This window comes from Salvelinus namaycush, chromosome 42, assembly GCF_016432855.1.
Source record: "Salvelinus namaycush isolate Seneca chromosome 42, SaNama_1.0, whole genome shotgun sequence".
NCBI classification, from domain to species: Eukaryota; Metazoa; Chordata; class Actinopteri; order Salmoniformes; family Salmonidae; genus Salvelinus; species Salvelinus namaycush.
The window spans coordinates 20,927,599-20,940,220 of NC_052348.1; the positions used below are offsets into that span (position 1 = coordinate 20,927,599).

The 12,622-nt window shown below is 41.9% G+C and overlaps 1 protein-coding gene and 1 long non-coding RNA gene across 2 annotated transcripts; both read right to left on the minus strand.

The window, feature by feature from the left end:
• Nucleotides 1-1,038: 1,038 nt before the first annotated feature.
• On the minus strand, nt 1,039-5,562 carry LOC120034776 (sterile alpha motif domain-containing protein 9). Its single transcript, XM_038981380.1, has one exon. It carries the CDS (start codon nt 5,560-5,562, stop codon nt 1,855-1,857), a length of 3,708 nt encoding a protein of 1,235 aa, XP_038837308.1. The 3' UTR covers nt 1,039-1,854.
• Nucleotides 5,563-6,813: 1,251 nt separating this feature from the next.
• LOC120035072 lies at nt 6,814-10,440 on the minus strand. Its single transcript, XR_005474105.1, has 2 exons — nt 10,220-10,440; nt 6,814-9,076 (listed from the first exon to the last, which is right to left on the minus strand). It is a non-coding gene; the product is annotated as an uncharacterized LOC120035072 (long non-coding RNA).
• Nucleotides 10,441-12,622: the final 2,182 nt, after the last annotated feature.

Sequence of the window (12,622 nt, forward strand, 5' to 3'; positions counted from 1 at the left end):
TTACGGACACTACATGTTGTCTACCTGTTTTCGGGCGAAAAAAAATCGTATTTATGTATGTTTTTTTTTTTTTACAACAACCATTATTGTATTGGACAGCTTGATTGAGAGAAAGCCTACATTCTCACGATCAGCACCTCACACACGTCTTTGGTGGACCCTATTGTTTAAACAAATAATAACAAGAATACCTAGTTAACACGTATTCGGCCCCACACTGTCAGTGTGTGATTTGTGTTGGTCCAGTAGAGGGTGCTGTCAGACCAGTTATTTTGAAAAACTGTATTTCAGTGACTGTAAAACAGACTAAAATAAAAAAAATTGTAGCAAAATAATAAAATCATTAAATATAGTCTCTGTCTGCCTGCCTGCTGTGTTGGCATTTGAAAAATACAATTTCTACTGATCAGGACCAGTACATTCCAGGGATGGCCATTTTGTATAGTTTTCCAGCTGAAGATTGGCAAATAGTAAGATATAGAAAAGCCAGTGGCACATGAAACATTTTCTGGGAAATTAAACACAACATCATAATCAAACAGTGCTTTACTGTAGGTTAGGAATATACATTTGGCACAATACCAGGGTCAAAAGTGTGTAGTGGCCGAGGTATATTGGTCATATACCACACCCCCTCGTGCCTTATTGCTTAATTCTATATTTTTCTACTGTATCTTAGTCCATGACGCTCTGACACCGCTCGTTCATATATGTATATATTCTTAATTCCATTCCTGACTTAGATTTGTGTGTTTTGGGTATATGTTATGAAATTGTTAGATATTACTTGTTAGATATTACTGTGAAGTCGGAGCTAGAAGCACAAGTATTTCGCTACACCTGCAATAACTCTGCTAAACATGTGTATGTGACCAATACAATTTGATTTGATTTGATTTGAAAAGTGTCATAAATTAAAATATTAAAATATTTTCAGTAGGGTGCAAGACATGCAGGTAACATTTTTTATATAATCATAATTATTTTACAGAACATTCAGAGAAAAAATACCCCCCCCCAAAAATATACGTATATATATATATATATATATAGTAATGCAATCCTCTTTATTCCATGAACAAACATTGACAATAGGTTACTACGCAATTGAATGTATTTAGACAAACAACTGAAGAAGCTACATAACGTGCAGAAAGTCAATATGCCTTGTAACATAATAATAATCCCATACTTTCAACAAACACAATGCTAAACCATAATACATGTTTTAAGCATTGAATAGTTGCACGTGGTTTATAGGTCTACAATCCTTGTTCATTGGTCTGCTACTGTATTTTACTGTATGTTACAATTAGAGGGACTTAGAGACAGAATTAGAGGTATTTAGAGACAAAATTACAGGGACATACAGAAAAATGACAGGGACTTAGGGACAAAATTACAAGGACTTAGAAACAAAATTAGATGGACTTAGAAACAAAATTACAGGGACTTACATATAAAATTACAGGGACTTCGAGACAAATTTACAGGGACTTAGAGACACAATTACAGGGACTTAGAGACACAATTACAGGGACTTAGAGACATTGCAATCCATTCTGATGCAAGATTGATTATCATTGTTTCACCTCTAAAAGCATGAATGATTCATTGCTGCATGTCACACGACACCTGTTCTCTCTGCTTTGATTATATCCAGGTGGTTGAGGTTGGGTTTCCTCACACAGTGACAAGAGCACACTGGTATCTTACTTAATGTGATTCTGTCCTGGTTCACAGACATTCACCCCAGTCAAACCCTCTAGGCCTATATAACTTCAATGGAAGCCTTTCCTTTCCCTAAGTGCGAACGCTTGCGTCCCTTCCTCAGTCTACCTGATGGTAAGCTGTTTACTGGTCATTTTCATACTTTATGTCATAAGCTACGGGACCCTCCATGGTGAATCCAAGGTAAAAGGAGACCTCCTCTGTGCTGCATCCACTTCGGACTCCACCAAGGTATACTGGACGCACTGAGATTTTCAGATTGCCTCCATAGTAAACATAAATGTCACCGTTTTCAGTTTTCCCTTTGACCCGTAGTAACAGGTTTTGTATCTCAGGATCCCTCCATATTGCTCCACTTTGCCACAGTTGATGTGGGTTTGGGGGTCTATCTTTGGATGAGGCCTTCTTGTGTGAGGTTTTGGGTCCCTCTTTGTACAGCAAATGATCAAGCTTGCCTTTGTGAATTATTCTCCTCAGTCCTCTTGATTTCCCGAGGTAGAAATGTGCGATGCAAGTCTTCGCCGGAAACATGTGGGAGAAGCGACGATGGAAAGATTTTTTCGATGAAGTGACATACGTGCCAATGTTTTTGAACATTGTGGTGCTCTCAAGCAGGTTTTCCCTTCTTGGCCACATCAGCAACATTGAGAGGTAGTACAGCTCTGTGCAGTTTGAATGGGTTCCCTCTTCTTGCAGTGCCTCGTTGAGAAGGGAGACCAGCTCCTCGTACCTCTTCAGCAATGTTGAGCTCTGCTTAATGCAGTGAAGAACAATGTTTGCAAGGATGAAATTGATCCGGTCAGCCATGAGTTTCCGTGTAGAATTTTGAACAATGAACTGCCATTTCTTCAGAATTAATTCAATTTGATTCCCATTCTTCTCATTCAGATACTGGAGAAGACCAGCAAATGAATCTGCTCGCTTTTGCTCCAAATAGTTTCGCTGCTCCTCTATCTCCTGCCGGATACTCAGTTTTGGTTTACTGGCCCTTTCAGAGGTCCTCTCTTCTCCCGAGGAACAGAAGATGTGAATGTACTTCTTGAAGTGCCCTGATACTTTTCGTTTGTTTCTGTCCTCTGCTGTCTCCTTCTCAATTGACCTTGGCTTCAGGTATGTGAAGTAGTTCTCAAAAAAACTGAACATCTCCTTCAGCCGTGGCTTCAAAGAGACCAGGAATTTCTCGTGGTCTGCCAGAACAGCAATGAATTGATCATTTGTACTGTTTGTTGTTTCATGAAAATCACTCACTGGCAAGTGGTTTTTGAGGAACTGCAGCATTTTGTCTCGCTGGAGTGCGTCACTTTTGTTGAAAAAAGGAATATCTTTGATGATATCAAAAACAATCATTGAAACTTCCATTTCACCGACATACCCAGATGTGTTGTAGGTTCGTTGCCTCTTTCTGTTGGCCAGATCAAGGGAATCCATTGGCTCATCCTTCTTTGCGAGTTCCTGTGAATCTCTGAATGCTTTGGTGGCCTGAAATGCTAATTTTAGGCATTTGTCTAACCCTTCTGGAGTGAGCTCCTCAGCATGTTCAATTTCATATTTTAGGTGGCTTTTGTACACCTGTCCTAATGTGTCAGCAATGTAAGAATTGTACATTTTCTGCTGTGCATCCTTGGCCCATTGCAGAGCAGATATATAATCCTTCTCTTTCAGATAGAAATGCCTTGCCAAAGCTTGTGGCAGAGTTGCGTTTTTGTCAAATCTCTTTGTTGCTCTTACAAGAACTTCTTTGATTTGGCTGATTCCCTCATCCGTCTGTATGTCTTCAATCAAAGGAGAGAACAGTGTATCTTTGTCATGTCCAAGTTCCTTTCTTTGCCGCGTGATCAGCATACTTTGGATGTTTTGAACCAGGATATCCTTACCCATGCCAGATTTGTACAGCAAGTCACAGTGTAACAGATTGGTTGTTATTTCCCCCAGATGAAGCTTGTGCTTTCCGGTGAGGACTTTGAGGCAATTACTTGCAATCATTTGGTGTAGAAACCGAACTGCCTGATAAGTGCCGTGCTCTTCAATGTTGAAGTGGATCAGAAGCGTGGAGTATGGGTTCATTTTGTCCTCAAGTGTTTCTTTTCCCCACAGAGCATTCCTAATCCCCACAAACTCCTCACAGAGGGACAGGGCCATGTAGGAGCCGTTCACATATGTATTTAGCAAAGCTAAGAGTGAAAATAGCTGTCCTTCTTTTCTGGAGGTGTCAAGGTCTTTCAGGGTGTTGTGCACCAGATTCTCTATGTACTTCTCACTGAAATTGTTTGTCATGATCATGAAGGCGTAGAACGTTTCAGGTTTTTGATGGTGACCTTTGAGCTCTTTCAGTTTCACCTCAAAGAAGCTCTGCTCTTTGGTGGAGAGTTTGTTGATCATGAAGACGTTGTCAAGTCGGCTGTTTCTGGAGCTCACTGCAGGAATCTGTGATCTCTCACAGTTCAGTATGATGACCATCAGAGTCTCAGGTTTTTTCTTCTCGTTGGCTGCACTTAGTATGCATCTCTGTAGGTCTTCAACGTCCTCCCAGTTGTCAACCAAGAGTAGAACAGGAGTATAACTCAACTGCTTCTCTTTGCCACAGGTCAGCAGGTGTGTGACTTGGACTGCGATCTCACTGTTCTGTGCTATGGTGTTTTTCAGAACGGCACATCTGAATTTACATCTCAAGTTCCACAACACGTGCATGGCCAGTGTTGTTCCACCACAGCCTGGATGATGGAAGAGGTTTATTATTATGCATGGCGATGTGTACCCCTCTGTAGGTGTGATCAGGTTGTGAAGATCCTCATACTTGTCACGTTTGATGAATGGCAGACAACCTGGCCTCTCGGACAAGTAGAAGTTCCACCAAGTCACTTGTCCGCCTCTGTAAAAGTCCTCCTCCGTGTTGGTCTTGAATTCCTCAAAAGTGTCCTTGGTTTCAATTTCAGTGTTCTCACATTCATTTTCACTCAGTATATCAAGTACGGTCATCAGCTCTTCGTCTTTTTGTGTCAGGAGGACCGAACTGGAGCCAGAAGATGGCAGATATCTCCTAGAGGACCGTGTCTGAGGTTCTTTGATTTTCCTGATGGTGCAGTCGATTTCATTCAGGCTCAATTCGTAGATACATTTACTGGTGATATCCACTTTGCATCGAGTGTTTATCATGTCTCTCCATTGACTGAATACATTTGAATCTTTGCATATGCAGAGCATATTATCCTCACCCTCAAGAGTGCGATAGATCGCACAAAAGGCCTCAAGTATAGGGCTTGAGATGTCAGTGACTCCTGAGTGAAGCATGAACACCACAAGTAATCTGTCTTTCGACAAGACATCTGGATTGCAGAGAAATGAAACCATATCGCTGATTTCTCCAGCACGTTTCTTCAGCCATTCACTGGTAGTGAAAGGTCTGTCTGCTTCACTGACCTCATTTGCTCGCCCGTTACAAAAGACCCAGCTTGTCTGCTTAAACAAGTTCAGCTTTCCGATAACAGTGGAGACACTGTCATTGGTATTGTACATTCGAGGGTAGTGAAGATTAGCTATGCGATCTGCTCTGTAGAAACTGCATGTCCCGTTCATGTCAGATTCTGGGTCAAACTCGAGCACTGCAAACAACTTCATCTCTTTCAAAAAACCCAAATGTTCAAGTTGACTGGGGTGGCACTTGTTTGTGACAACTATAACTTGCAATGAGTTTTCAAGTGTGTCTCTCCCATGAGTTATCAATTGTTTTAGCCTCTGTCCTTGGTGGTTTTGGTTGGGCAGCTGACAGTTGCTCTCCTCTTTTGACTTGCGTGCTGATGACCAATATTTGACTTCGTCTGTCAAACCTCTCATCTTCTGCTGAAGACTTCTGGGATTATTGTCTGAAAGAATGTTGATGCTCTTTGGGCCTTGTCGAATAAATAGACATTCAGTTTTGTATTCTTCTCCATTTAGTTCAGATATTATTGAGGTATAGAAAAGCTTCTCTTGAGTCTGTGAATAACTTGGGACAACGTCAACTTCTATCACCCACTTGTCTGAAGTCGCGCCGTCTAGACGTTGAACCTGAAAGAATTTTGGAGGCCTGATGCATGCTCTTGCGATGTTTGTTTCTTCTCCAAAGTGTTCTTTGAGACGCAAGTCAAACTTGTCTGTATACATATTGAATGATGGCAGGTTTTGCCCAATCACCTGTCCATGCATGTGACCGGGCCCGCCTGTCACCCCAAAATGAATGGTCCCATTGGTGCGAGAGTTCATGCAGGCTGCGGAAAAACGAAACACTTTGTTGCTGAACTTTTCCAGGATATCTATCTCACTGGCTTCCTCTGTGCTTGGCAGGATCTTGTACTCATGTACCGGGTCAATGAGATTGCTTGGACCAGATTCAGGGGGGAGGGTATCATTTTCTATGTATATGAACGATGGGTCGTTTTTGTCAAAGGGACGTGGGGGACATATTCTCTTCTCCAGATTCGGAGCAGTTTCTCTCGAGTGGTCAAATGATGAGATGGAAGTCTCACTTTGTCTCATATTGTCCTCCATATTTCCATAAGCTGGAATGGATTCCGACTCTCCCATTAGCAGTTTAATGGGGGATGCAACATCTGAATCGGAATGTCTCAGTTCTTCCACTGATGTCCATGAAGAGCTTAGACTTGGAGCCACCGACTCCGATTTCACACTGTCAGAATCCAGAGTTTCCTCATGTGACCCCATCCTAGCTTCTGGTATGGCTCTAAATCTAAATCTCTCCTGTCTTCTGAAGGGGTCACTCTCAGGGGATCTCATGCTTCTCCCTACACTCTCCAAGTAGTTTCTCAGTATCTCTACATTTTTTATGATTTGAATCGCAGGCCCAAACTTAACACCTAAATCAGTCAAGTCCTGTTTCTCAATGCAAACCAGGCTAGCTCCTGACACATCCTGTTCATAAAGTTTTGTTGCGACCTCAGGGAGTTTGAGGCTACTAATTAGCCACTCTTTCACATGCTCCTTTGACCAGTCTTCAATTCTCAGTGGGAATTCTCTGAGGTTGCTGACTCTGTTCATGCCATGATGTTCTGTAAGCTGAGAACCCAAGAAATAAAAACGATCATCAACATAGGCAGTTGTATTTATTTTTAAACCAATTAACAGTTACTGTACCTGCACATATAGTTGATATTTTTTATTTGCCAAATCACCAATGCCTATTGTTTATTATTATTGAAACTAAGAACAATCCACTGAATATACATTTACTATGAAAACATAGAGTTTCAGCTTAAAACTTGCAAACATACCATTGTTGCATGCACTCCACCAATGGACAGTTGTGTTGTGTCTGATGTCATCATCCTACAATAAGGTGGAGGTGAAGGTGGAAATACATTCATTTGAAATTAAACACATTGATGTTTTGGATCACCTCAAATGTGGGTTTTTTATACATACATGCATGGTATTGTGTATTTTCATTTTGTTTATTTTTTTATGGTAATGAATTCCCACATGACACACTTTAGATACTTTAAATTATTTAAAAAATCATAAATTAATTAAAATCATAAATGACCTTGAAGATGGACCCATTGACTGGTCACTCTTCATTGACAGATAGCTGGGTGTAGGTGAGTCTGCTCCCTCCCTGCAAAAAACATTATTGAGGTGTGTTTTTAATCAATCCTATGCTCATGATGTACAGTCGCTTTTACCGATCTGCAAGATGTCTATTAGAAATCACATATTCAAAGTGTATTCAAAGTGTCTACGAGTAGGAGTGCTGATCTAGGATCAAGTCCCCCTTGTCCAATCATTATGATCTAATTGATAATAGGCAGAATCTACCACACCCAAACCAATTTAGTGAAGGTGCTGGAGTCAAAATTCTAAACTGGAGAAACAGGAAAAAGCCGCTGCACATTTCCAGTCAGATGCAAAAGTATTTATTTAATTGTGGCTGAGCTTTCGGTCAGTCAACCGTCAACAGACAATATGCAAAATAATATTCAAAACGGATGCTAATCAAAACTGATGCTAATCAGTACTGATGCTAATCAAAACTGATGCTAATCAGTACTGATGCTAATCAAAACTGATGCTAATCAAAACTGATACTATTCAGTACTCCTACTCTGAGACTGTGAAAACGGGCCCAGACCTTTTGTCTTTTGTGCCCTGACCTCGTGGAAGTCGATTGCCTGACATATTGACACATTGCAACATCCTCATTGTGAAAATCATAAATGACCTGCGATTGGGAATCAACTCTATCTTGTAGTTTATCGGTGGATCCATTGAGCGGTCACTCCTCACTGACACACAGCTGGATGTAGGTGACTCTGCACCCTCCCTGTGAAAAATACAGTTAGTACCCTAACCCTATAACATAGCTTGTAAAGACAGTTGGAAATCAGGACCCATATTCACCCATATGCAGTCTCCTTATCCCTTGGTGTATGGAGATTTTAGCCTGGGGCTATGCAAATGTTCACACTTGCACATTCTAGCACCAACCTTAGCCCAGGGCTAGCTGGCCTTGCTCCGGAGCAGGGTTAGGTCCAACTTTGTAGGACTAGACCCAGAAACCCGGTGCCAAAATAGCCGTTGTGAAACGGGGGTCAAAAATAGAATATTTCACTGTCCAATCACAATAGCTGCATTTTCACTTAATTTGCATATTCTTGTGATGAGTTCTGCATGCTATTTTAAGTACATTTATACTATTTCATCCTTCCATCCGAGGACAAAAACCTGACAAAAAAACAAATACTTTCATCGGTGCGAAAACATTGGTTGCTATGGCTAACAAAAACGGTTGCTATGTAGGCAGGCTAACGTCTGCTCCCCACTATCCCCAGGATATTTTAGCCCAGGATTAACAACTGTTAGTGTGAACACAGGATAAGCTAGCCCAGGGTCAGTCTTAGCCCAGGGCTAAGAACATTGCAGTGCGAAAAGGCCTAAAGTGTCTCGGAGTAGCAGTGTTGATCTAGGATCAGTTCCCCTCTGTACATGTATTATTCATCATGATCTAAAAGGCAAAGCTGATCCTGTAGCAGCACTCCTACTCTGAGACTGTGAATACAGGCCCAAACCTTTTGTCTCTTGTGCCATGTCCTCGGTGGAAGTTGATTGGCTGACCCATTGAGTGATCACTCTTCATTGACAGACAGCTAGGTGACTCTGCTCTCTCCTCCTGGGCCACCAAGCCCTGTTTACCAGGGCAGAGAAGACTTGACCCTGCAACGTCCTCATTATACTCCTGTGGGGCAGTGGGACTACTATGTAGCCAGTGGCGGACATGTTCATTCTTCCCACTCTCTGCACCCTCGGGCGATACAGTGTTGTCACTCATCCTGTCTCGACACCAGCATTCAGGTTCCTGACAAAGAAAACGAAGCGAGAGGGGTGAGAGGAAAGATCCGAAAAACTGCTCTTTAGCAGTAAGTTCTTTATTGAGGAAAAATGTATTTACTGTGACTGTGATATGTGGTTGTCTCACCTAGCTGTCTTAATAAGATGAATGCACTAACTAACTGTATGCGCTCTACATAAGAGCATCTGCTAAATGACTAAAATGTAAAATGCTCTTTAGCCATGTATCAAAATCTCCCGCTAACTTCATTCCCTTTCTGAAACTCTCAGCATCGAAACAAGCGGAAGCAATGTACCGGATTTCTTGTCCAAATCATAGAGAAACAGGTCTAGTAAACGCACATTCCCATACGACCACAACAAACTAATACCTCTCCTCTGTTTATAAACCACTTGGGATACTCTTGTAGAAAATGTATTGTTTCCCAAATGTGGTAGTTATGTTGTTTGTATAAAAGGTGTATCATATTGTGTCACCTTCAATAGGCAGACTGTGCATTCCCATGCAGTAGAAAGCTATAGTTGAAACAATAGGCAAAGTGGATGAAGGTAATCTGGTTACTCTCTCCTATGGTCCAGGGATACAAGATCAGACACCTCCCCTCGATGACTCAGCAGTGGTTGCACACGCAGTACATTTCATTTGACAGTCATACCAACCCGGAACTTCAGCTTCTCATATGAACTTGTGATTTGAACAGTGTTATGGTTATTTGACAACGGCTTACTTCCCAAACATTACTATGAAAAGAAAACAAACCTATTCATTGCCTATCCCTTCATCAAACATGGCGTAGACTGAATGAAAGCTTGTCTTTCTGCATTCCAGAGACACATTATATACCAGGGAGTGTACTGTAACTGTGTACTGTAGACTTGCTACGTCAAATAAGATTTTCCCTCAGGAGCCATTTGATTTCAGTACGCTATTGAGTAAACTTGGAACTTCCTCACCCACGGAGTATGTCTGATTTATACATTCAGAATCTCAGTTATTGCATGAGAAATAATCAGTACGATTATTATTATAACGAGCTAAACGTAATTAGGCTGCATTCATTTGTAATAATTAGACTAATTACAGCAATATTTTTAGTTTAGAAAACATTTGTGTAGACAATAACGAAATATATCCAAGACAGATCCTTACCACTCAGAGTCCTAACTTTACTCATATCTGCAGTTTGAAAGGTGTGCGCTTAGATCCTGTGCAGCCACAGAAATATCAGTAACCGTTTCCCCGCAGTATTATTGACAATGAAACACTAACTCGTCACGTATTCTGGGCCGCACCTAGGAGGTGCCGAATTTAACCCCAGAAGCAACTAATACAGGAGAAATATGGTCTATTTAGTAGCTCACAGCTAGTAGATCCTTAGCCTGCGTCTGAAGAGGTGTGGAGGCTGATATCCGATCATACTTTAGACCTACCCATGATCTCCATATAAGGAAACCAAAGGGCAGAGTTAGGGTGTGTGGGAGGTAGCTTTGGATATATATTTCAGATACTTGTGTCTTGGATTAAAATACGTTAGAAAGTAGAATGCAAAACCTATTGACTCCGGTATGATAAAATAAGAAAGAAAAAAAAGTTTGAGGAGCTTCTTCTATGCAGGGTCGTTTGTGTTTTCTACTCGTCTTCAACTCTCGGCTCGACTGTCTCGTTTTTTTATGAAGGCAAAGAGTCTGGGAATTGAGCCAGTGGACCAGTTTTGTGCTGGCTCAATGCCAGTGTTTCTGCCCTCTCCGATGCCATCTCCATTACATTATCTTTGTGGCTGTCGTCTATACTTGAACACCACCGGTAGTCTTCAACAACCACAATGTGTATATAATACCTTATCATGAGTCAAAGAAAATAATATGGATCCTGTAGGACACAATGAACTGTAGGACACTGGAAAACAATAGTGTACATCTACAGGTTAACAGTTGACATGATATTTTATTTACTGACAGAGATATAGGAGAATCTAGTACAATACAGAGACAGTTTTGCAGGACACAGACTAAAAGGCATACTCTTACATAGTTGGTGAAAGGTGGCGCTCACACAGAACACATACTGTACAAAGAGTGGACAAAACATTAGGAACACCTGCTCTTTTCATGACAGACTGACCAGGTGAATCCAAATGAACTCTATGATCACTTATTGATGTCACCTGTTAAATCCACTTCAAATCGGTGTACATGAAGGGGAGTAGACAGGCTAAAGGATTTTTAAGCCTTGAGACAATTGAGACCTGGATTGTGTATGTGTGACATTCAGAGGGTGAATGGGGGGTGCAACTCAATATTAGGAAGGTGTTCTAACTGTTTTGTCCACTCAGTGTAAATCATAATACAATGACAGGTTATATTGACGTGCATAATTCAAATGTTAAATCATATTTCTGATCGTTTAAGGCTGGTTAACGCTTGGCTCTTGTTGCAGAACGACAGAAGGGAAGAGAAGCAAAGAGCTGCAGTGCCTGGTTATATAATGAACCTACAGTGGAGGTTGGAAACACATTGGCTCCCTCACTGAGGAATGTGTCATTTTAGATTTTGGAAACTATAAGTGATCATGGACACCTTGGTCTTCATTACAGGGCTAATCACAAAAAAACAGTGTGTGTGTGTGTGTTTGTGTGTCAGAGGAAGCTGGTGGGAGGAGCTATAGGAGGAGGGGCTCATTGTAATGGCTGGAATGGAATTCATGGAATGGAGTCTAACGTGGTTTCTATATGTTTGATACCGTTCCACATGTTTCATTCCAAGTCTTTACAATAAGCCGTCCCTATAGCACCTCCCATCAGCCTCCTCGGGTGTGTGTGTGTGTGTGCCACTACGGGTGCATGCATGTTTGTGGCTAAGTGCAGGTAAGTGCTGGTTTTGTTCCACTACGACAGCTGGTCTCTACAGGAGGGGGTGGGAAGAGATACATGGACGGACGATGGCTGGTCTCTACAGGAGGGGTAGATATAAAGGGACGGACGATGGCTGGTCTCTACAGGAGGGGGAAGATATAAAGGGACGGACGATGGCTGGTCTCTACAGGAGGGGGAAGATATAAAGGGACGGACGATGGCTGGTCTCTACAGGAGGAGTAAGATATAAAGGGACGGACGATGGCTGGTCTCTACAGGAGGGGTAGATATAAAGGGACGGACGATGGTTGGTCTCTACAGGAGGGGGAAGATATAAAGGGACGGACGATGGCTGGTCTCTACAGGAGGGGGAAGATATAAAGGAACGGATGATGGCTGGTCTCTACAGGAGGAATAAGATATAAAGGGACGGACGATGGCTGGTCTCTACAGGAGGAGTAAGATATAAAGGGACGGACGATGGTTGGTCTCTACAGGAGGGGGAAGATATAAAGGAACGGACGATGGCTGGTCTCTACAGGAGGAGTAAGATATAAAGGGACGGACGATGGCTGGTCTCTACAGGAGGAGGAAGATATAAAGGGACGGACGATGGCTGGTCTCTACAGGAGGAGTAAGATATAAAGGGACGGGCGATGGCTGGTCTCTACAGGAGGGGTAGATATAAAGGGACGGACGAT

Excerpts from the sequence above, each read along its gene's own strand:
- LOC120034776 (XM_038981380.1), bottom strand. The coding sequence starts at position 5,562 with ATGAGAGGTTTGACAGACGAAGTCAAATATTGGTCATCAGCACGCAAG.